The following is a 23,228-nucleotide window of genomic DNA, read 5'->3' as shown; positions in this document are numbered from 1 at the left end:
CACCCCACCTTGACCTCTGGCTTCCACATGCATGCACACGCCTTCATGAATACTCACACACTCTCGCAAAAAAGAAGAAAACATATCTGACTTTTCAGAGTACAAAACAGTGAATGAAAATATTATGTCACAATTCTCTATATATATGAATTCCTTTTTGTGTTAATAGACTTTACATTTTAGGGCATTTTTATATTTGCTACAATATTGAGAGGGTTCAGAGAATCTGCATGTTTTCCTACTCTATAACTCCATCCTGATGTTAATAAAATAAAATCCACTTAGGAAAATATGACTGTGGCACACAGAGAAAGCTTGATGAAAGTACACCATGTCCCAGAGGAATTTCTAAATGACTTAAATTATTTACAAGGGTCATTTTAGAATTAGGTGTCATCTGATCCACATATTAAAACAGAACTAGCACAGATCAGAGCAAGAATATTCTGGAATCTACAGTATCTCCATATTATTCTCACACTGGCACCATCAGGGTATGTATTTCTGAAGTACTTATTGTTCAGGTGATGAGATATTCTGTATTTATTCTCTGTGGTACAATTTTTACATAGCAGGGTGAACAATTTTAAGAATCAAAGAAGTGTAGCTCTTGCTGGATAACAGTTAGTTAAAAGAACTTTTCTGGTAATTACAGTAATAGTAAGAAACATGATGCATGAACAGGAACATGGTCCTCAGAGGACAAAGTGGTTCACAGGCTAGTTCTTGTTTCAATATGTTCTGTTAAAAAGAAAGTTATATGCACAGATAGCGAGCATTTGTTTGCTGTCACAAACAATGCCAAGTCAAAAGTTTTATGGCCAAGTATTAATTACAAAATAAGGCTCAATGCCTTTTGAGATCCCTACCATAGAGATAGCTATAAAGAGATTTTGAGAGCACATTTTGTATGTAAGATTATTTAAAACAGTATATTTATGAAAATATGTTAAAATTTGAATATGAATAATTACTGTCTAGAGTGACCTGGAAAGGAGTTCCCATTAAAAGCCTTGCTTATCCCATCTCCCTGATCTGTATTGTAGCATTCTGTGTCTCACTTTGGTATAGGCAGAACCCGTGATTGTTAGATGGAGCTGAGTAACTCTGTAATTGAGTCCTCAATACATCGAAAATGCAGAAGTTTCTTTCTGTTTTCTTTTCTTTTCTTCATTTTTTTTTTTTTTTTTTTTTTTTACAGCTGGCGGTAGGAAATTTAGTTAATACCTTTTCTTCCTTAAGGTGTAATTGGTTTCAGGAAAAAGCTAACTTAAAATAGGATAAGGTCTGACACAAAAAACCATCACAAGGTAGCAAGAATCAGTTTGGTTTGTTCCCTGTCATTTCTCATTATCATCTCTGACATGAGAATGGATTCATGTTGTGCCATTTTCTGTCCTTGTTACAAGCTTTGTCACATGAATAAGATATCAGGATGCTAATGCCTTGCATACAGTCTGCTGTGTGTGAGGGCACTGTACAGGACCGTGTGACCTTTGCAACATTACGTATTCTGATTGGTGGTTCATTTCACCTCTTCCCTACAAGTTAATAAGGCTGTAAAAAGGACAGGACTGAAATGGCCAGCCAGTCAAATTATAGAATATTGAAAAGGTCAGAACAGTACAGCACAGTGGAAAAAATTATGGAATATATGGTGCATTAAGATTCTTGTGACAATGATTATAACCAGAATGGGAAAGGATACCCATTGATGTTATTTCAATCTAGAGAATCCCATAGGATATTGTACCCAGGACACTAATCATTTATGCATCCTTATTTTATATGTGCAAAAATATTCCATTTACATAGGTTTCCACTTGAAAAAAAGTCATTCTCTAGAAACTACCATGTTGTTCAACAAATAAGAACATTAAGACTTCTGCCTTAGGAAATAGCATTGATGTTAACATCTTAACATGGCTTCATTTCTGAAACTGAAGGGTTCTTTACAAGTGAGACCTACTGATCATATGAAATATAGTTCATATATTCACTTAACATTTTTGTCAAAATAAGATAGGAATGTAGTACTAAATGATTTAATATATTTAAAGATCCTTTGAACCATGGACTACCCTGAAATAGCTATTAGGAGATTGGTTATTAATGGACAAATTTTAAAAATAAACTTTAGTTTATCAACACTACTCTTAAATTACAGTAACAACAATTTTAATTATATGATTTATAAAAGGCTTATTTCTCCTTTAGGATAAGTATTCAATGAATCATTTCCTGCCTCTGTATCCCAAATGTGAGAGAAAAAGAGATGGGGTTAGGGAGAGAGAAGGAAAGAAGGGAGGGGAGGAGGGACAGGCACAGAGAGAAAAGACAGACTGGATACTTAAATCAGAAATCCTGAAGTTACAGTTCTCAGATGTGCAATAATGATTACTCACTTTTAAAATTGTTTTATGCATATTTTAACATTTCCTAAAGAATGACTGCATTAGACTTTGTAGCCCATGAAGACAGATCCCATTGAAACATGAACTTCAGATGTGCTATTTCACTGATAGAGAAAACATTTTATAGCCCAAAGTTGGAGTCTGAAAGCATCACTAATAAGGAAGACACATGTGACTTGGTCACTTTTTAGAGCTAAAAGAATAAATTTTCATTACTTTCCAACAAGCCTAACTGCAGGTTAAGTAACTCCAGCAGTAGTTCTCAAATTTTACCATGCTCAATATGAATGGCTCCATGATTTCTGCACTCCACCTTGATATTCTCATGGAGTAAGTTCGGGGTGGTGTTGAGGCATGTGAATGTTAGTTATTGTGGTGCAGGTGACCACTCAACACTGGTATAGACAGCCCATTCTACACAGAGCTTAGAGCATCTCCTAGGTAGGGTATTAAAGACCAATGGCTCACATCAAGTGGCTAAAACTCACAGGACCTGGGGTTCAGGCAGTTGTGGTCCCAAAATAAACCTGAAAGACCTGCCTACCCTCACAGATAAGGTGGGAGCTAAAGCTGACCAGGCAGGAATGGTCCCCTGCGATAGCATGTGCTTATCACCTCAGAGCTTTCCAGCTGGGTTGTTGAAGCTGAGCCAACCGGCTGCATTTTCCAGCTCACTGGAAACAAAGCTTAAGAGGTGGAAAGTGGTGAGGCACAGACTACTCAGAGGGACAGATGACATCTTGCATTTTAACAAACTGTTCCCGAAAGCAAAGGCATCCAAACTGATAAAGAGCAAAGGTAGAAGGAGAGGGAGGTCAGGGAGTATATGGAGTATGGAGAATTGCAACTTGTGTGTCTTTACTGGGTTTGGAATCAGGAGGTTTTTGAGCTTTGTGGAGAGTTGAAATTCTGACCATCGTTCTAGGTCAATGAAGTGAACCGTGTCAGTGGAGGTACAAGAGAATGTTAGCCTCCCTTGCTGCATGGTTCCCAGAGAGATGCATATTCTCTTTTGAGCTGAGCAGAATGGTTATGTAATTACATACTTCTCATAATTATTGAGTAATTATATACTTCTTATAATTACTGAGTAGTCATTGTTCTATCACTAGAACCTAATGTTACAACTAATTGTATAATTACTATGTATTAATGTTATCTAGGAAACTTAGAATAAAGTGGTGCTTTAATATATTTCCTTGTCATGCTGTCTTCAAGCCGAGCAGTAGTGTTTGTTTTGCAACTCAAAATTTCCTTCAAAAACAATAAGCAAAGCACATGTAAGGAGAATGTCTTCACCAATATCATAAACATAGGTGTTTACTTTTTGATCTTACATTTACACCTGGCTACAAATTGGTACAATTATGCTTTCATGACATAATTGTAGAATTTTTTCTCATTGCTTTGCAATTTTCAGTGTTCTATCAGATGTGCAAATTATATGGCTTCAGAGCCAGAACAACATCTGCCTGGGCCTCTGTAGGGTAAGGTGACCTTTTGAAATTTTATAACTGAGCATGTGACAACAGCAGCAGTTGTTTCGGCTGTAAATGAAAATTCCATGGAAGAGCTGGGTGTCCAGGGAGCTAGAGATCTTCTGAGACTAATTGTGTGGTTGTGCTTAGATGGTACTGGGAAAGGGATCACATTTCATCTTTGCTGAATATTTTTTGAGTGCAATAATAATGTTCTATGTATTTTGGATATATTCTCATCAGCACCAAAGTCTTTTTGCATGCAGCGGGAATGCAATAGCTTTTAATCACGTAAGTTAGCTTGCTGGGAATAGAGAGATGGTTCAGTCCCTAAAGGGCATGCTGAGCAAGGATGAGGACTTTAGTTCAGATCCCCAGAACCCATGGAAAAGCTGGGTGTGGTGGCACATGCCTATTATCCCATTGCTGAAGAGCAGAGACAAGGGTATTCCTGGGGGTTGCAAGCTAGTTAATATAACTCTAGAAGGAAGCTCCAGGTTCAATGAAAAACTGTCTCTCCAAAAAAGGTGAAGAATAATTGTGAAAGATAGTGATAAGTGTGATCTTGTCTATTAGCTTCTGAATGCATATGCACACACATATGCACATGTCCCCATACATATACATGCCTGCAACACATATACAAATGTACACACAAATTTAGAAATGAACCTTGGGGCTAGATGGATTGCTTAGTGGTTAAGGCACTTGCCTGCAAAGCCTACGGACCCAGGTTCAATTCTCCAGGATCCACATAACCTGATGCACAAAGTAGTAATTGTGTCGAGTTCATTTTCAGCAGCTGGAGGTCCTGGAATGCCTATTCTTTTCTCTCTCTCTCTCTCTCTCTCTCTCTCTCTCTCTCTCTCTCTCTCTCTCTCTCCTCTCCTCTCCTCTCCTCTCCTCTCCTCTCCTTTGCCCCTCTCCCTTTCAAAAATAAAGAAAATAAATAAGAAATTAAAAAAAAAACCCACAACCTCGGAGTACTAAAATGGCATTATTTGGAAGTGCATAGTGAAATTCTCAGACTATTTTTCAGAACTTCTTAACAGTATACATTATACATGTAATAGATTATCTACTTCCACTTAAGACCCTGGCATCATTCTTTAAGCTTTGGACATCTCTATATCTAAATAAATAGAAATTATTATCCCTAATGTCTTAGATTATGAATACCATTTACTGTCTTTGGAATAAACCATCCCTTTAGGATGTGCCATCTTCAAATCCAAAATAATAGATGATTTAGGCTACAAGGGATCTCTTTTGGCTCTGGGAGACACTTATTCCTGAATACTTTGTTATAATGAAAATGATAGAGTCTAAAATTTTTATTCATACCTTAAAAAAAAGTTTTTAGCATATGCTTAAAGGGTCTGCCTCCCTCATCTACATATTGTGAAAATGGATGGGCCACAATTATCTATTGGACCACTTATACAGTATTTGGGTTTTACTGTTTTCAGAACTTGGGATATAACCTGATGAGACAATGACAGAACAGATGAGATTGGAGCTGATGGATTCATTGCAAACCCATCCAATTCATTGTTAGGCTGGCAGAGGAGCATAATCTAAGAGTAATTAATTGCTACTGACAAAATGAAACAGATTATATATACTTAAGCACATGTTAATTCTAAGTATTTGTTTAAAACATATCATTTGTCTAGATTGCAACAAAAACAGTAGTAGACTCCTAGTTACTTATGCTTTATAATGAGTGAGCCAGATATGTTAACCAGGTGAAATTTTGTCCAGTAGGCAGTAAAACAAAAGTATGTTCATTGCCTAACATTGAGTTGTCAGTATGGTTCTATTTCTAGATTATGATCAGAAACACAAGAAAATTCAATTAATGGGTGTTTAACAGCAGATATTTTGTGCTGGGTATACTAAAGAAATTATCTCATTTAACTGTCACATTACACTGTACTGTGTCATCATTTCCTGTTCACAAGCCAAGTGCTACAAATGCAGAAAGATGAAGCATCTTATCAAAGAAGACATTACTGAAAATACAAGAACAACTTCCAATGCAGAACACTTCACAACCACATTTATGTTCTTTGCACTATACTGTAGTACAAAATGACATTAAAAATGTTTCTTGTAAATATTGTAAGAATTAGAATTTCTTTGCTATTCAGTGGAAGATCACTTGTAGGAAGTGCCCATCTTTTACTTCTTAATCATTTAATCAATAAAGATTATACCAGTAACTGGAGATCTTACAAGCATCATTGTTTCCCCTCAAATATTCAATATTCCATATTTCACACTCCCCTGCCTACCTCAAAACTTGTAGAAAAGACGAAATGTCATGAAATAAAAGGTACTCTGACAAATGAAGGCGGTCTATTTAAACTAGATATTGATATTGTAATGGCTCTTTATTCTATATGTTTAAAGAGGAATTATTACACATTCCTAATATTTGACTAAAATTAAACAATCTCTTTAAAAAATGATGCTCCATGTAAGCTTTTCAGAAAAGTGTTATTGCAAAATATGAAATAATGTCACAATTTCAATCCCAACACTGTTCTTCCTTTTAACTCCCCCTCATGTTGAGCACAGTCCTGTGGCATGAAAGACAGGAGCCACTGTCAGACAGCAGCGTCTGCCTATGTGCTGACCAGACTAAGATGGAGAATGGTCTGCCCAAGATTTGGCAAGGTTTGAAGTGGTGGATCCTGAGTGAGAATGCATTAGAAATGATTCTTTTAAAAACAAGGTAGCTTCTGTATTTTCCTATAGAGCAAAATCACAAGTGCTCTATCAAAATGAACACAATTTAACTCCTAACTACAGTTGCTTTTTTAGGATATTCTGACCAATTCTGCTTTTAAAAGACATTATACAGGGTAAAGTCAGTCCCCTCCTTAACCGCAATGATCAAAAAACTCCACCATTGTTGGCATATGAAACAAATGACATATATCTGAGTTTATTATTTATATTCGTATGCATTCTATTGGAGGTTGTTATTTCTGTCTATACATCAAGAAAATTCAAAATAAAGGATTAAAACTTTATAATCAGGGTCTGGAGAGTATGCTAAGTGGTTAAAAGATACTTGTTTGCAAATCCCGATTGGCTGGGTTCAGTTCTCTAGTACCAACAGAAAACCAGGTATACAAACTGATGCATGTGTCCTGGAGTTTGTTTTCAGTGGCAAGAGGCCATGGTGCACCCATTCTCATTCCCTGTCTCTCTTTCTCTCTCTTTCCTTCTGCTTTCAAATAAATAGGTAAAAATATTTAAAACATATAAACAGTTCATCAAAATATCAGTATCTATATCTGTGCATTCACTGTTTTCACTTATCTGCATGCTGTTTCCAATGTGATCTATTTTCAAATGTCACCAAGTCACGTTGATGATTGTAATTCACTGTGATATTAACCCAAGTTTCAATTGATCTACAATTGTACACATACTGATGAGGACACACGCATATCTCTTAGGGTAGGGATGTTTAATTCAACAACCCAAGAAATGTTCAAGCAATCGCAAGAAACAACTATTAAGTATAATTTTCTTTTCCAAACAGCAGGTATTAACTATACCCTTCTCAATGGCACTAAAACCATCCACAGCAGTGAAGAGAACAAACTCTGGGCCCTCGTGGATGACTTAGTTCCTTTCACCAACTATACAGTCCAAGTCAGTGCTTCCAACAGCCAAGGGAGCGTGAGCAGTGACCCGGTTGTGATTGGGATGCCTCCGGGGGGTAAGTCTGAAAAATATTGGCTAATTTTGAACAAATGCCCTAGAACTAGGTTATCATTGAACACCTTGCTTCCTGTTGGAATTAATTGTTTTTAGAACTTAAAAGATCAATTTTGTTGGATTGTTTTTTGTTGAACTGAAAAGGGAACTACAGGGCCTGATGCCAGCTAGGCAAGCTCTTTACCACTGAGCTATATCCTTAGAGCTATCCTACAGAGGACATTGTGTTTGCAGTGCTGGTGGCATTGTTTGCTTGATTCTCTTGCTGCCTTGCTTTCGTGCTTTGCTGACACCACTTTCATTCCCCACTCTGTCTGCACTGTACACACGTGTGATTTGAATGGTGTACATGTAAGATGATTGAATATGTGGGGTGTTTTGTTGTTGTTAAGAAATATGTTCTAATGGTATCATAAACCAATGACAACTCATTCTTTTAGTTATGTACATACTCAGTGTGTAAATAGCACATGTTGGTACCATCTTTACCTCATTCCTGAACCCCCAAAGGGACCCTCCTCCATAGGGATGCCACTTATCCCCATGGGGATTGTGGGTAGTACATTATGGGGGCAGCCTGTTTTTTCAGCAATTATTTTTGGAGTTGTTTCATTTTCTATTTCTTTAGGTGGTTAAATTTTATTAATCTAGTTTGTTTTTTAGTTTTAGACAATGTATGTGTAAGGATCCAAAGAAATGTCTTCTTGTGTATTATTGAAGAATTGTACATTGGTACAAGCCCTTGGAGAACACAGTGATAATATTCATCAAACGTTAAAATTCTCGTCATCTTTGCCCAATAATCCCCCCCCACATCTAGTGATTTTTGTCATTTCATTGGCTTGATATTTTACTTAAATCCAAGGCACAAATCAGAGCCCTGACTTTCTACCGCAATGGACTCTCAGTTCTGGTCTTCAGAAGGTTAGGGAAAAGAGCAGCATGCAGCTAGTAGACTAGGAATTCTCCATTCCAGCACTGGATAAACCCCTATGAACATTCATGCCACAATTACATCTTAGCTATACTACTTTCCTATATCAAATGCAACACAGAATGCATATGATTACTTTAAATATTTCAATTAAAAGTTGACCTGTTTCGAGCTGGAGAGATGGCATAGCGGTTAAGCGCTTGCCTGTGAAGCCTATGGACCCCGGTTAGAGGCTCGGTTCCCCAGGTCCCACGTTAGCCAGATGCACAAGGGGGCGCTCGTGTCTGGAGTTCGTTTGCAGAGGCTGGAAGCCCTGGCGCACCCATTCTCTCTCTCACTCTCTATCTGCCTCTTTCTCTCTCTGTCACTCTCAAATAATCAAGTAAATAAATAAAAATCTTAAAAAAAAAAAAAAGAAAAGTTGACCTGTTTCAAAATGACCATAATTGGCACTCCTGCCATCTACAGTCAACTTCATACAATGGCCCATTTGTGGGAACTAAATGCTAAGGAGAAATACCATTTTCAGGTTTGTATACATGGCATTTCAATGGAAAGCGTGTCTCAACATAATAAAAGCATGAGTCTCCTCTGTTAGGATTGCATGCTTTCTGTAAACATGTTAATCTAGCCAAAGCCACTACTATAGAGATCAGTGAGGTATATGTTTATTTCATTCATGGCCTTTTTACTGATCTAGATAATTTATAGCAATATAACTTGTATTCATAAAATACAGTTAATTTAATTAAATGTCCATACATTTAATCATGTATAGTTTAAGAGTTTGTCCCATTTATATGATGGTGGCTCAGTTAGAAATAGCAAGATTCTGGGCTGGAGAGATGGCTTAGTGGTTAAGTGTTTGCCTGTGAAGCCTAAGGACCCTGGTTCAAGGCTTGATTCCCCAGGACCCATGTTATCCAGATGCACAAGGGGGCGCATGCGTCTGGAGTTCATTTGCAGTGGCTGGAGACCCTGGCACGCCCATTCTCTCTCTCCCTCTTTGCCTCTTTAACTCTCTGTCTGTTGCTCTCAAATAAATAAATAAAAACAAACAAACAAACAAAAGAAATAGCAAGATTCCATTGCTAACCCAATACACTCTTGCAGGTTTGTCTGTCAGTAGAATTGACATCACTGACTGGGAAGGTTTTAAAAGACCTCGCTATGGTGGTGGGGCAGAGCACAGGCACACTGAGCACGGAGGCGCATCTTTAGCACTGCTCCATGCATGTCGGCCTATGCCAGCTCCACAACGCTGTGCTAGCATGGGGTGTGCCTACCCAGACAACAAGAATTTGGGAAATTGCCCTTTCCAAGAAGAAGTGAATGACTTTATAGACAGAGAGTTGCTTAATTTTATTACAGCCATGAGGACATACTTTCTTTCACCATCAGATAGTTGTTGATTACAATTAGGACTTATAGCTTTGAAATGATCTTTTTTATAACCTTGTGGCAGTTTAAAGGTGATACCTCATTGATTAAATAGGTTTTAGTTCATGCCTCCTTTTACTTAATGATGTGAAAACATATTACCCTGATTTACACATAAAAATCATGCTGGAAAGCATGTGGCATTCACAAGAATATGTGTGTTTAAGTAGAATTAAATTAGTGCTGAGAGTTATTAAAGAAATCTTCCATGCCTTTGTCCAGTGAACTGTGCTTCATACAGAAATGAATAATAAATGAACCAACACACAGCAGCGAACCAACTTATGGGCAGAAAAGCTCCCGTGTGCTATTTACTTTCACATATTATTTTTGGATGGTTATAATCATTGTCATTTACTTCATTTCAATATTAGGAATTTTATGGTGATGTTGAATTTCAAGCATCTTTCAATTTTCTTCTCAATATACATTAAAAACATAATAACAGAAGGTTTCAGTGAATCAAATATGCCATTTGTTTCCTGTATTAAACAGTTGCTAGCAAATGCCACCTGAAAAACCCTTTGCTCATTTTAGTCATTTAATCTGGGAATGTACAACTCAATTTTTAGGAAGAAAATTAAAACCAGTGCATCAGCTCGTCATCTCTTGCCATCCAAGACTGAGATAGAAACCTTCTGCACTCCAGAATATGATCATATTTCATTAAAATCATCTGTTTATTCTGACCAGTACAGTCTCTACTTAGTATTTCCCAAACAGAAACTGTTGGCTGTTGGTCTTTACCTTCAATGCAGAAACCAAACCTGACACATGGCAGGTGCACAATGAGTTATCAGTAAATAAGTAAAAAAGTAAGTCAAGTTAGATGAATGATCGTTTTAATTTCTGGCACATGTATGTGTGTGCACACAGCATGCTCATCTGTGTGTGGGTGCTTGTGTGTGCATGTGTGGGAGCACATATGAAGGCCACAGGTAGATATTGTATGTCTTTCTTGACTGCCCTTCAGCCTATTTTTTTTGAGATGAGATGTCTCGCTGAATCTGGATCTCTCTGACTTGGCTACACTAACTAGTCAGTGAGCCTCAGAGATCCTCCTGTCTCCACTTCCCTGGCACTGGGATTGAGGAGGCACACCATCACACCTTAAGTTTATATGGGTGCTAAGGATTCGAACTCTGGTCCTTTGTGCAGTAGGCACTTTACTACTGGAAGCATCTCCAGTCCAATGCCCAGGTTTAAATAAGAAGTTGTTTACCTCTCAGCCCTGCTCAGACCTATCTCCACTTGGCAACTCTTCAGTATAGTGAGGGACCCTGCACAACTTCCCAGTGGAGCTCTGATGTGGCCATGTAACTTTAATGTAGTCTGGATGGTCAGGAGGTGAGAGCATTGGGGAAAGACATATCCTCAAGTTTCTTCATGCTTCACTCTTTGAATTCTCCCCTCAAAGGGCTGGAGCGATGACTCTGTGGTTAAAGGTGCTTGCTTGATTTCTGATCTTGGGTGGATACTTTTTATCATGGAAATGTGGATGAGCATTCCTTAGTATTTTTTAGGAATTTGTAAAGGAGATAAAGAAATACAATTTGAAGAATTCCATCATGGTTTGCCATCTAGTTAGATGTTTGTGAGAAATCTCATACGCTAGTAGCTATCTGTTTTCTGATGAGAAAATAATGCAATTAAGTAAAGTTACAAACCCAAGTTATTTAAGGATATGGACTAAAAACAGCAAAGTGATACTATGAAACTCAGCATGTGAATTAATAATAAGTTATCTCAAGTAACACACAGTTTTTATTTTAAAATTTTATTTTAGATATTATTTGGAAACCAGAGAATTATCACCTGTTTTCTGTTGCATGAAGCAGCCTCACCTACCTCTGTATACTCCAATTTTTATATTTCTAAAAGCACTATATTTTGGCTGTTTATAGCATAATGCTCTTAGTCAGTGCTAAGAGACTCTTAGAAATGAAGACTATCTTTAACCGAGCTCTTGAATAGCATTATGGTACAGGTTCAAGAGTTCTAGGGAAAGAATTAAAAAAATAAAAATGGAATCCAAATGTTAATCCATAAATATGAAACTTTCCTATGGCCTTTACTCCCTCAAGGTCTAGAGTTACTAATGGGGTTAGGATTTCAACACTTAATGGGGCTCGGTGCATTTGTGTTTTGTATGCATGGAATTCAGCATTCTGTTTAATAAGAGGTTGACATTGGTGATGTCCCTTAATTTGCTTAAGTCTAATTGGCTCTTTTATCAGTCAAACCTGTATGGATTGGCAATTGATCAGAAAGGGTCAGCCATGACTCTGCATGTAGTTAAATGATGGAGCCAGTAGTTAGAGTCACAGAGGCATGATAATAAGCAGAGGGAGAAAGGAATGCACTTGGAGGAGGAAGGCAGGGAAGCTGGGAAGTTTGCAGGATCTTCAAGTTCAGAACAAAGGCATTATGGAGTATATAAATTTTAAATACACTGCATTTTGCCTGCAGTCTCAAGCCTTTTCTTTTTTTTTTCCAGATGAACTGAAATCTTGTCTGAAACTGTCTTTGTTACATCAAAGAACTACTCAGAAAGTGAAAAGAGACAGAAGCAGCATGAAAGGGCATAGTTTAAAATGATTAGTGACAAATCCCATACTGACGAACTGGAAATGGATTTTTTATGAAAGTTTTGTATTTTTCTGAGAGGAATAATTTTCTATTTATTTTTTTCTAAACTGTTTTAATGTGACAGGGAAAGGAACTTGAAACCACCTTCATTTGTGAACTTAATCCAATTTTGACTCTAACAATAAGTAATTTGTGATTTGTATTTTTAAATTTGATGGGAATTATTACAATGTATGACCTTCATTAAAAATACCAGGCTTTGGAAACCTGTTATTTTCTAAATAGTGTTCTTAGGGGAAAAAAAAAAAAACAAAACAGAGAGAAATAGAAAATGTCTATGAGTAGTTTGTTTTCAGGGGTCTTTTGTAACTCTTCTTTCCCTCTTTCTCCACACCTACAACCTCAGTGAAAGAAGAGTAAAATCTGTTAAGAATTAGACTTTTCATCATACAAACACAGCCTATGTAGCTTCATATATCAGATCTCAATCTACTTCTTATTTTTTCCTGCCCAACTTAAGTATGATGAGCAAATGTACAGGAATGCCTGAGCCTAAATTTCTCCATCTGTAAAACAGACTAGCTGGTATTTCCCAGACTGACTGGTATTTATCTGGAGGATATTACAATATGTAAAATAATTTGCACAAATGGTAAATATTTAATTTTTCCTTCCTATCATTCTATTTTCTGTGGCTATAATAAAATAACTGAAACTGGGTATTTGTTTCAGTTACTTGACTGATCACTGAAACACAATACCAGAACAAAAAATAAATAAATAAATTGAAGTAAGAAAGACTTAGTTTGGTTGACTGTCTCACAGTGGGAGAAGCAGGGCAGCAAGATATGTTAGTGGTGGCAAGAGCTGGAAGCTAATAACAGAGAAAGAAAAAGAACACATTGAGCCAGGCTGACAAACTGTATCCCAAAAGTCCTACCCCTGTAGCCCTGGGTCTGCTCACTAGGTCCCATTTCCAAAAGTTTCAATAAACTCTTAAAACAGAACCACCAGCCAGGAACCCACTGTCTAAACACCTGAGCCTGTGGAAGACGTTTTATGTTCAAACCATAACATAACAGCAGTTCATGAAGGACAAAGATGTTTACCTCACCATTTTGCCTGCACAGTGATGCCTGCCTGGCACTGGTGATGGCTGGCTTCCCTACCTTACATCAAAGCAGGTGGCATCAGGACGTAGCACATGCATATGGGTGTATGTGGGGTGAGTGACTAATCTGTTGACCACTGATTACTATATATGGATCTGCTGAAGTTTGTTTGCTTGGACTTAAAGGGCATTAATTGTTGTTTCACTGAACTTCAAAACTTAGCAAGTTGAAGCAAACACCTCTCATGCTTTTTCACATGAGTGTGTGGGTTGTCCACGTTGTGCTTCTATCCTCAGAAGCAGGGCTCGTTTCCTTAGAGCACAGGGATTAAAAGCCAAGTTATGCCAAACTGCGTAAGTTCACACCAAGTGTTTGCTAGCTTCAGCCTGCTGGCATTGATTCACAGCGGCCCATGCTATAATAACCCTCAATAAATGTCCAAGGGACTGAGAGTCAATAGACTGAGTATTAATGTGTGTGTGAGAGGTGGGGAGAGGAGAAAGAAGAGAATGAATGTAGAGAGGGTACGTATGCAAATGTACAAGCAAGGGTTATACTTGCAGAATTGTCCAATTACATCAGCCCTGTGTTTAAAAGAATTATATTAGCACCAAAAAAGTGGAGAAAACAAGTCATTGTTTTTATTTTCCTTGAAGGAGATACAAGAAAATCTTTCTTACCATAAAAGTTAATATGGATACTTTATTTTAGTGTGAAGATAAAGAAATTTGTACCAATACAACATTGTTTAAAATAACTATAAGTTAAAATATGAGGGACCATTCTGTATTCTTTTTATATGTGGGGTGGTTTTCAAAAGTCTTTTCATTATTTTGCACAACTAATGCCTATTATGATTTCTGCTTGCAGTTATTTTAGTGTTATTTTTTGTGAGAACATCAGTGAGTTTACTCTGTGCATTTTTACAGTCCTAAGACATAGGAGAAAGTATTTCTTGAATAAGTGAAGGAAGAAAACATTTTGTAGAAGTTATGACTTGGAATAACAACCTTGAAAATTATCTTTTGCTATTCCTGTGTCTTTTATTTTTAGTTGGATAATTGTTTCATAGGATTTAAAATTAGGTTGAAGTCATCCTAAAGTGTACTTGTTTTACTCAGCCATATCACCATTACAGGATACAAATAAATAACGTAAAGCCCTTTGGAAATATGCATGTATGTATGTGCATGTGTTTGGTTCTTTGTTTTCACCATCATTTGATTGACTATATTTGGGCAGTTTTAAAGAATGTGTGTGTGTGTGTGTGTGTGTGTGTGTATAGTTTAATTCAGAATATATAACTATAAGCTATATGTAACTATGTATGTATTTACCACTGCTTATAGAGCACCATATTGCTTTCTAAAGGGTTTGATTTGCAATTTATAAATCTAGGATGGTTATACCAAAAACTGCAACTATAATGCATAGTTTATGATTCCTATTTTAAACTTATTTTTGAATGACAAACAAAAATGGAAAGATAATTTAGAAACAAGCTAATTACAAAAACTTTCTAAGTTGTTATAATTTCTCTAGTCATTTGGTTATTTGTCTCACACTCCTTTGACAGCATTGTTTTATTAGGTCATAATTTTTCATTTCACAAAGCAATTAACTTAGTAGAACAAATCTCTGTCATTTACATCAATTTAGGTGAGATTTAATTAAATTGTAACATTAAAAGAAAAGACAAAATTGACATAAAACTTTTGGAAAACAAAAATGGCTCTTGGTAAGTATGTAAAGCTATTGGTGACTCCAAAATTTTTCACTTTAACTGAGAAGTAAAGAGAAGCACTGCAGAGTAAATGGGAAACCTCTGCTGCTGGAAATAAGTCAGAGACAGTGAGTGAAGATGGTGTCATCATTTAAGAGAAGGCCCGTGTGTGCTGACTGAATGGGCCCAATGCTCCAACCCCAGAGCAGCCACCCACCAGGAGGGCAAGACCGAGTCAAGAGGCTCTTCTCTTATATTTATGGTAGCTCTGCTTTAAAGTTGATATTTGACGAAAGTCTGAACCTTTTAGTATGATTTACTCAAATCAACCTATTTTTCTCCTCACTTTTTAAAAGGAAAAAAAAAAGAGATTTCCCTACATGTTAATTTCAGCCAAAATTCCTGAAACCAAAATATCATCCCAGAAGCATGAATTATAGTTTTTCTACTGACTAACTGGGACAGAGAAAGTTACTTCATTCTATTATTCTTGAAAGTTAGATGCTCAAAAATTAGGAATTGCAGATGATGATGGCTCAGTCAGTAAAATATTTGCCTTTCAAGCATGAGAAACTGAGCTCAGATCCCCATCACTCAGGTGAATGATAGGCAGACATGGCTGCCTGCCTGTACACCCAACACATGGGAGGGGGAAATACCCAGCGAGTCCCTGGGGCAAGCTAGCTTACTAATGTACCTGAATCAACATGATCTAGGAAGAAGTAAGAGACTAAGAGACTGTTTCCTCAATAAATAAGGTCAAAAGCATTGGAGAAAGATACCTTATATCAACTTCTGGTCGTCATATACATGCTCACCCTGGTGTCCTCCTGCATGCAAGCATGCATTTACACATGCAGGCATACCACATATGGTGGTTTGATTCAGGTGTCTCCCATATACTTAGGTGCTGTGAATGCTAGGTTCCCAGCTGATGGAGATCTGGGGATTAATGCCTCTTGGAGGTGGTGTATTGTTGGAGCAGACTTATGGATATTATATGCAGTTTCCCCTTGTCAGTGTTTGGCACACTCTCCTATTGCTATTGTCCACATGATGTTGGCCAGGGCATGATGTCCACCCTCTGCTCATGCTATCATTTTTCCCCTGTTATCATGGAGCTTCCTCTCTAGTCTATAAACAAAATCTTTTTCCCACAAGCTGCTCTTGGTCAGGTGATTTCTGCCAACTATGTAAAGCTGACTACAACAGGAAATTTGGTACCACAAGTGGGGTTGCTGCTAGACACCTGACTGTGTGGCTTTGGCCTTTGGGGGATGATTTGCAAGAGGAATTTGGGAAGATTTGAAACCTTAGCCTAAGAGATGCCTTGCGGTGCTATAAGTATAGTTTGAAGGACTATGCTGGTCAGAGATGAAAGATCTGAATGCAGTAAGAACTATGGACTGTGAGGTTTGGCTTACGATGGAGAGAAAGAGCTTTGCCTGGACTGGGCTAGAAGCAGTTAATATGAGCGGCTTGCTGTTATATCTGAGAATTTGTGCAATGTTGTGTTGTATAGAAATGGACCAGTATGAGCAGAGGAATATGGCACAGAAATGAAATATTTGGGCTGAAACTGCTGCACATTCAGCTGCAATTGTGAGATTACCATGGAGATTGGGCCATTTGACCTTCACTGGGGCAACAGGAAGAATTTAGACTCTTTTGAAGGGGCCTGGGTGCTCAAGGAGTGTCCAGTTCTTCAGTCTGCTTTATTCCCCACTGGATTAACAAATTGGCAGCCTATCTGGTATTATGGAGTATAAGAAATGTAAGAAAGAGGGGGGTCATTGAAATTGTACACATTCTTGTGTTTGGGGAATGGTCATGGGCAGTATGAAACAAATTTACTGGTTTGCCTGCATGGAGACCCGATGGAACTGTGGGGAGGGACCATGGGTTGCAGTGAAGACCCAGTAGAGATGCCGGGACCATGAGTTGAGGTGGCTGCTAAGGAGAGCTGGAAGGCTAGATGAAGTTTTCCAGGACTGTGAGTAGCCTAGCTGGAGGGGCAGAATTAGAACTCCAGAGACTTGCTGCTGGTCAGAATTATTAGACTTGGATATTTGTCACTGACTAGAGTTGTTGAACTTGAAGCTACAGAGTTTGATGTTTGCCCTGTTTAAAACTTGCATTGGTTGAATATCTCTTTCCCATGCCCAATTCCATCTTTTGCAATGTGAGTGTTTATTCTGTGTCATTAAGGGTTTTGGGGGGATTTTCTTTGCTATGCCCAATGCCATATTTTACAGTATGTGTATTTATTATGTGCTACTGTGGGGTTGTTTGTTTGTTTGTTTGTAGTTTTCTGGCATTATGGCTCACTTTAAAGACCTTAGTTTATGGGAATGTTTGCATATAATTAGGACTGATAAAAACTATGGGGTCTTTTAAAGTTGGATGAAGGTATTGCATTTTACATCATGGATGGTTACCAGTTTATGGGGACCAGGGGCAGAATGTGACGGTTTGGAAATTAATGCCTCATGGAGGCAGTGTATCGTTGAGGGTGGGCTTATGGGTATTATAGCCAGTTTCCCCTAGCCAGTGTTTGCCATACTTTCCTGTTGCTATTGACTACCTGATATTGGCCAGGGGGAGATGTCCACCCTCTGCTCATGGCATCATTTTGCCCTGCCATCATGGAGCTTCCCCTCAAGTCTGTAAGCCAAAATAAACCTTTTTTTTTTTTTTTTTTTTTTTTTTTCCCCACAAGCTGCTCTTGATTGGGTGATTTCTGTCAACAATGTGAACCTGACTGAAACACCAGCATACACATGCCAAAAAGAAAAAAAAAAAAAAAAAAAGGATATTGTAAATGTGAGCCTGCTGTGGCAATGCAGGACCTAACGTCACCCTACTCCCTTTGTATTCTCTGCTTCTCTGCCTAGCAAAATCACAAGTGTTACTTTGTAAAATGGTATTAGTGGCTCTCAAAACTGTACACACATCCTTGCCCTGTGTCAGCAGAGGGCCTAGGCTGTGCTTTCCATTGATCTACTGTGCATACCTCTTTGACCTATGTGTGAAGTATAACTAGAAACTTCCACATGCGGGTGGCCATGTAATTCTTAGACATTTAGAGTGCAAAGGAACAGGAATTAAAAAAATAAAGTATAGGTTAGAAAGTGAAATAAACAATGGGATAACATGGTTTATGATTTTGTTCAGAGGGTAGAAGATTAGATTAACTACCTTTTATAAGGTAGGAGCCATGATAGAGACATAGGAAGAATGGAAACACATTCTCTAGAACTGCATCCCACCACGTAAATGCATGGCTTGCCCTAGCTGGAGTAGATTAAGAGCTCCACCATTCATATTACACCAGCTCCGCATGAATCTCTGGGGTTATGTGCATAATGTTTTACTTCAGTGTATATCTTCCAAAGTTGCTGCTATTTTTCCCCTAGAAAAGTCAAGCCACTGAAGTAATAAAGTAGGCAGCTTGAACAAATAGAAAGTATTTAAATTCTCAATAAAACAGTGCACTTTTGAAAATACGTATTAGTCCATCTAGGACAAGCCATGCTGTTTCCCAAAAATGTTATCAGAACCAAAACACAGAAATGATGTCTATCTTAAACACACTTGCCCAGGTTTTCCTCTGCCTTTTAGGAATAGATACTTTACCTGGCATGTGCAATGTGGATGTAACGTTAGTATAATTACATGTCTGGAGCCAAAGAGAAGGACATATTTCTATTTTACAAGTTGGGCAAGTTCTTTTCCTACTCACCCTCTTAACAATGAACTTCCTGCTTATAAAAACACGTTAGACAGGGACTAACTTCTGAGCCTTGGAGAAGTTGGAAGGGAACTTTGAAGTGTGCTTACATGGACTCAGCCAGCCTCTAGCAAAGGCTGCCAGCCTTATTATTTGCATAATAATCTCCTGTGATTCACACAGACACACGCGCCCCCTCACAATTAAGTACTATCTTTAGACCTTCCTGGGGCAAGGCAGATAGACCCCCCAAAAAATAATAATTAAATTAAAATCAGATTTTTTCATGCTTTACCAAGGGAGAAGGATGGGAGGTATTCTTCCTCTAAGAACCATTGATATTGAAAAATCATATTTTAAAAAGAATAAGTACAATTCTGCTTTCTGTATTTTATCTTGGAAGAAAGGTTTATAAACTTTAAGGTTAAAAAAAAACTCATGTCTTTCTGACTGGCTCTGCAGTTTAAAAGCAGCTTGAAGTTTTATTTGAATTCTTATACTGCCCTAGAGAAATTTTACTTTATTTCTTAAAAATAATTCTTCTTTCACTTTTTTCTCTTTATAATAGAAACACTCGATCCCTGACTTGCATAAAGTCCCATGAGCATTTACCTGACTGTATACACACTCCAACCAAAAATGAGAGGGTACTGTAGTCTAGATACTTAGAGGCGCTCCTGAAATCTCTTTATTTCCATAGAGAGGTTAAAGAGTCCTGCGACAGTAGTAGCCCTGGTAACAACCATCATCGTCTGATGGTTGATTGATTGGGAGAAATGAAGCACCCACGTTCAGGTGACAAGTGTACAAACAATGGAAAGAGCACAAAAACAGAAACGCACCCAAGAAATGAGTCCTGTGGAAGTCACACTGTCTTCCATTTACGTTACGATGTGTCACGTCCACTCAATGACAATATGCTTCCTGGTCAAGAGAGCACCGACCTGAGAGCCGGAAGGCGGAAGTCTCGGAGCTGGACTCTGACTCCCTCTCACCAAATCTGCTGCTTTGAGGCACACAGCAGCCCACCCAATTGGCGGTCTTACTTTCTGCGGTTTTAAGTTAGCTGAGGTCAACCATGCTCTAAAGACATTAAATGGAATGTTCCAGAAATAAACAGTTCATAAGGTTTTTATAGCCATTGGGGATATGCTTAACTGAAAAAGACAGATGCTTTCAGCATAATCAGGAAAGAAGAAGAGGTTACACCGAGATTATTAATGTCTATGATAAGAATTATCCATCGCTAAAATTGCGAAGGAGGAAAAAAATTGGCTGGTGATGTTCTTAATTTGTTGTTAATCTCACTCTGTACCTCATTTGTAAATTAACTTCATCAGAGATGAGTTTGTCTGAAAATAAAAAAGAAACACTGCATGTATAAAATGCCATGCTCCCCGTGGCTGCTGGTGTCACCGATGAGGCGGACTTCTGCACCACATCCAGGCCCACTGGCAGTGGCTTTGTGCCTTTTTTTTTTTTTCTTTTTTGCAACAACATGCCTTCACTTTTTCTTGTGGCTCTAGGGTTCAATTTTTCCTCTTAGTACTTTGGGTTCTCCCTTGCTCAAAACAAGTGCCCCAGAGAATTGTTTCAGGGCCAGTGAGGTGGAGGGAACAAAGCAGTGTCCTCAGCTGGGGCGTTTGCCATGCCCTGCGCTTGAATCTGCGCTCCTGTGGAGGCTCCTGCCAGCCCCTGGCCCCTAATAGAGCCTGAAGATATAACCAGCGCCAAAGAAAGCAGACAGATCAGAGAGGGGACAGGCTAGAGTCAGTGACAGGCTTTGCCCTATGGAATCCAGAGATACCAAAAAAACACAACTTTCTCTGGATTTTTCTCTCAAGGGAATCCATTAGCTTCTTTCATGATTTAAGCCAGCCTCTGAGTGAGTGAGGTCTTTGCTATTTGCAAGCAAAAGACTGTTAAGGAAGAAGAGTAAAGCATTGAGCAAAGAGTCCCCTGCCTTCCAGAAAAGCACACAAAACCACGCACTCAGCCCATGCGCCGGCTTTTGACTGGGTGTCAGATGAGAAAGCTTCCAGAAGTAAACCAATGCGAAATGAAGTAAATCTTAGATCAACAAAATTGATTATTCTGAATGGGTTCCTCGGAACCCTGCATTTGCCATCTTCTGACCTCTTAGTGCCCTAAGTTCCACTGATGACTATTGTACTAATTAGCTACTTGCGTCGCTGTGATTCAGGTTTCCTCTTGCTAAACCTGTAGACATGAGCCAGATCAATGGATCACCCAGTGTGATCACAGATGAGGAACAGCATTGTTGCCTGGGAACTTGTGCCAAACAGGGATATTCATTTTTGTTTTGGCATGTATATGTGTGAAATGTGTGCATGCAAGGGTGTGTATGTGGCCATAAGTGTGTGCAAGTGGGGGCAGAGGTCGACGCTGGCATCTTCCTCCGTTACATTCCACTTTCTTTACTGAAATGGGATCTGTCATATACCCAGGGCTTGCCAACTCAGCTAGTCTAGCTTGGCCTGATGACCTCCTATTTCTGCTTCCCAAGCACACTAGAATTCCAGTTGGCTGCCATCCATTCCCAGCATTTATAGGTGTGCTGGGATCTGGACAAGTATCCTCATGTTTATACAGCATGCGTTTTATCCACAAAGTGGGCTCCTCAGACCCCAAATTGGGTTAACTATCCATGTACAGAACTGGAATTTTGGAGCTTAAAACCCAGAAATCTATGTATTAATGGATACTCTTGCAGACCATTTAGATACCTGAGATTGAAGACCATGGAATTAGATAATCTTTAAAACAACTTCAAACCAAACATGTCACATGATCTTGTCCTTAACTGTCTACCACACCAAGAATTAGGATATAGGACTCCTGAGGGAAAATAGGTCAACCAGGTTTCTCTGTGTCTCTTTGAAAATAGAGGCTCCAACAGCATATTGCTCATAGCCTTCCTGAGTGGGACAGGAGCAGGTATCACAGGCAGCCAGTTCCAAATTGGCAGCGCCACCTGTGGTCCCAGAAAGCAACAGGCCTGATGCTTTATGCCCGAGAGAACACTAATTGGACCCAGGGTGAAAATGCTCTCAAAGACCTTTCCTCTGCTTCCAAATTCCTTCACAGAACATCTGTTAGAAGGCTTCCCCTTAATGAGCATCTTGGGGCTTTTCTTCCTCTGGAGGGTTTGAAGTGACATCTTTATCTTAGGTTCCAGGGTGAGATGTTAAACCACAGACTTGTTTCCTTTTAGGAATTCTTAAGGACAACTCCACCAAGTAGAACTAATCACAAGTTACCTAGGGGACAATTAAGAAGATGTTGACTCTTGGTGGACAAAAAGAGCTTTCTGATGTAGTAATTACTTATACCAATGTAGCAGATGTTCTTTTTATTTCTTTCTGCTTTATTATTATATTTTAATTGTACAAAATAATCAGACACTGTGGCATTTCCATGCTCATGTATGATATACTCTGGCCATTTACATCTCAAGTCTCACAAACCAAGTAAGGTGACATCATAACTTTGTTTCTACATGAGAAAGTTGAAGACAGACCACTGTTTTGTCCATTGAGGTGATGCCAGTAGTAAAAAGCAGACACCATATGTTGAAGTCAGGTTTGCATTGCTGGCAGAAATCACCTGACCAAGAGTAGCTTTGGGGGGAAAAGGGTTTATTTTGGTTTACAGACTCAAGGGGAAGCTCCATGATGTCCGAAGAAAACAATGGCATGAGCAGAGGGTGGACATCACCCCCTGACCAACATAAGGTGGACAATAGCAACAAGAGAGTGTGCCAAACACTTTAAGGGGAAGCTGGCTATAATTCCCATAAGCCCACCACCAAAAACACATTGCCTCCAGGAGGTATTAATTTTCAAATCTCCATCAGCTGGGAGCCTAGCATTCAGAACACCTAAGTTTATGGGGACACCTGAATCAATCCACCACATCACATTTAAACACAGAGACTGACTACAGAAATTTAGCATGGAGCTGTATACTCAGCACCTTCTATTGACCAGTCCTGCCTTCTCTTAGCAGGTAGTATAGAATTAGGTCTCACTGATCAATGGCACATAAAG

At 38.6% G+C, this 23,228-nt stretch overlaps 1 protein-coding gene across 1 annotated transcript in view; it reads left to right on the top strand.

The window, feature by feature from the left end:
* Positions 1-23,228, top strand: part of Ush2a (usherin) — a 755,222-nt gene that overhangs the window by 450,956 nt on the left and 281,038 nt on the right. The window contains exon 37 of the mRNA XM_004672003.2: positions 7,452-7,631. Within this exon, the coding sequence (XP_004672060.2) occupies positions 7,452-7,631 (180 nt within the window). The remainder of the gene's footprint in view (positions 1-7,451; positions 7,632-23,228) is intronic.

The sequence above is a fragment of the Jaculus jaculus genome, chromosome 1 (assembly GCF_020740685.1).
Source record: "Jaculus jaculus isolate mJacJac1 chromosome 1, mJacJac1.mat.Y.cur, whole genome shotgun sequence".
Taxonomy (NCBI): Eukaryota; Metazoa; Chordata; class Mammalia; order Rodentia; family Dipodidae; genus Jaculus; species Jaculus jaculus.
This window is presented reverse-complemented; position numbering and strand designations above follow the sequence as displayed.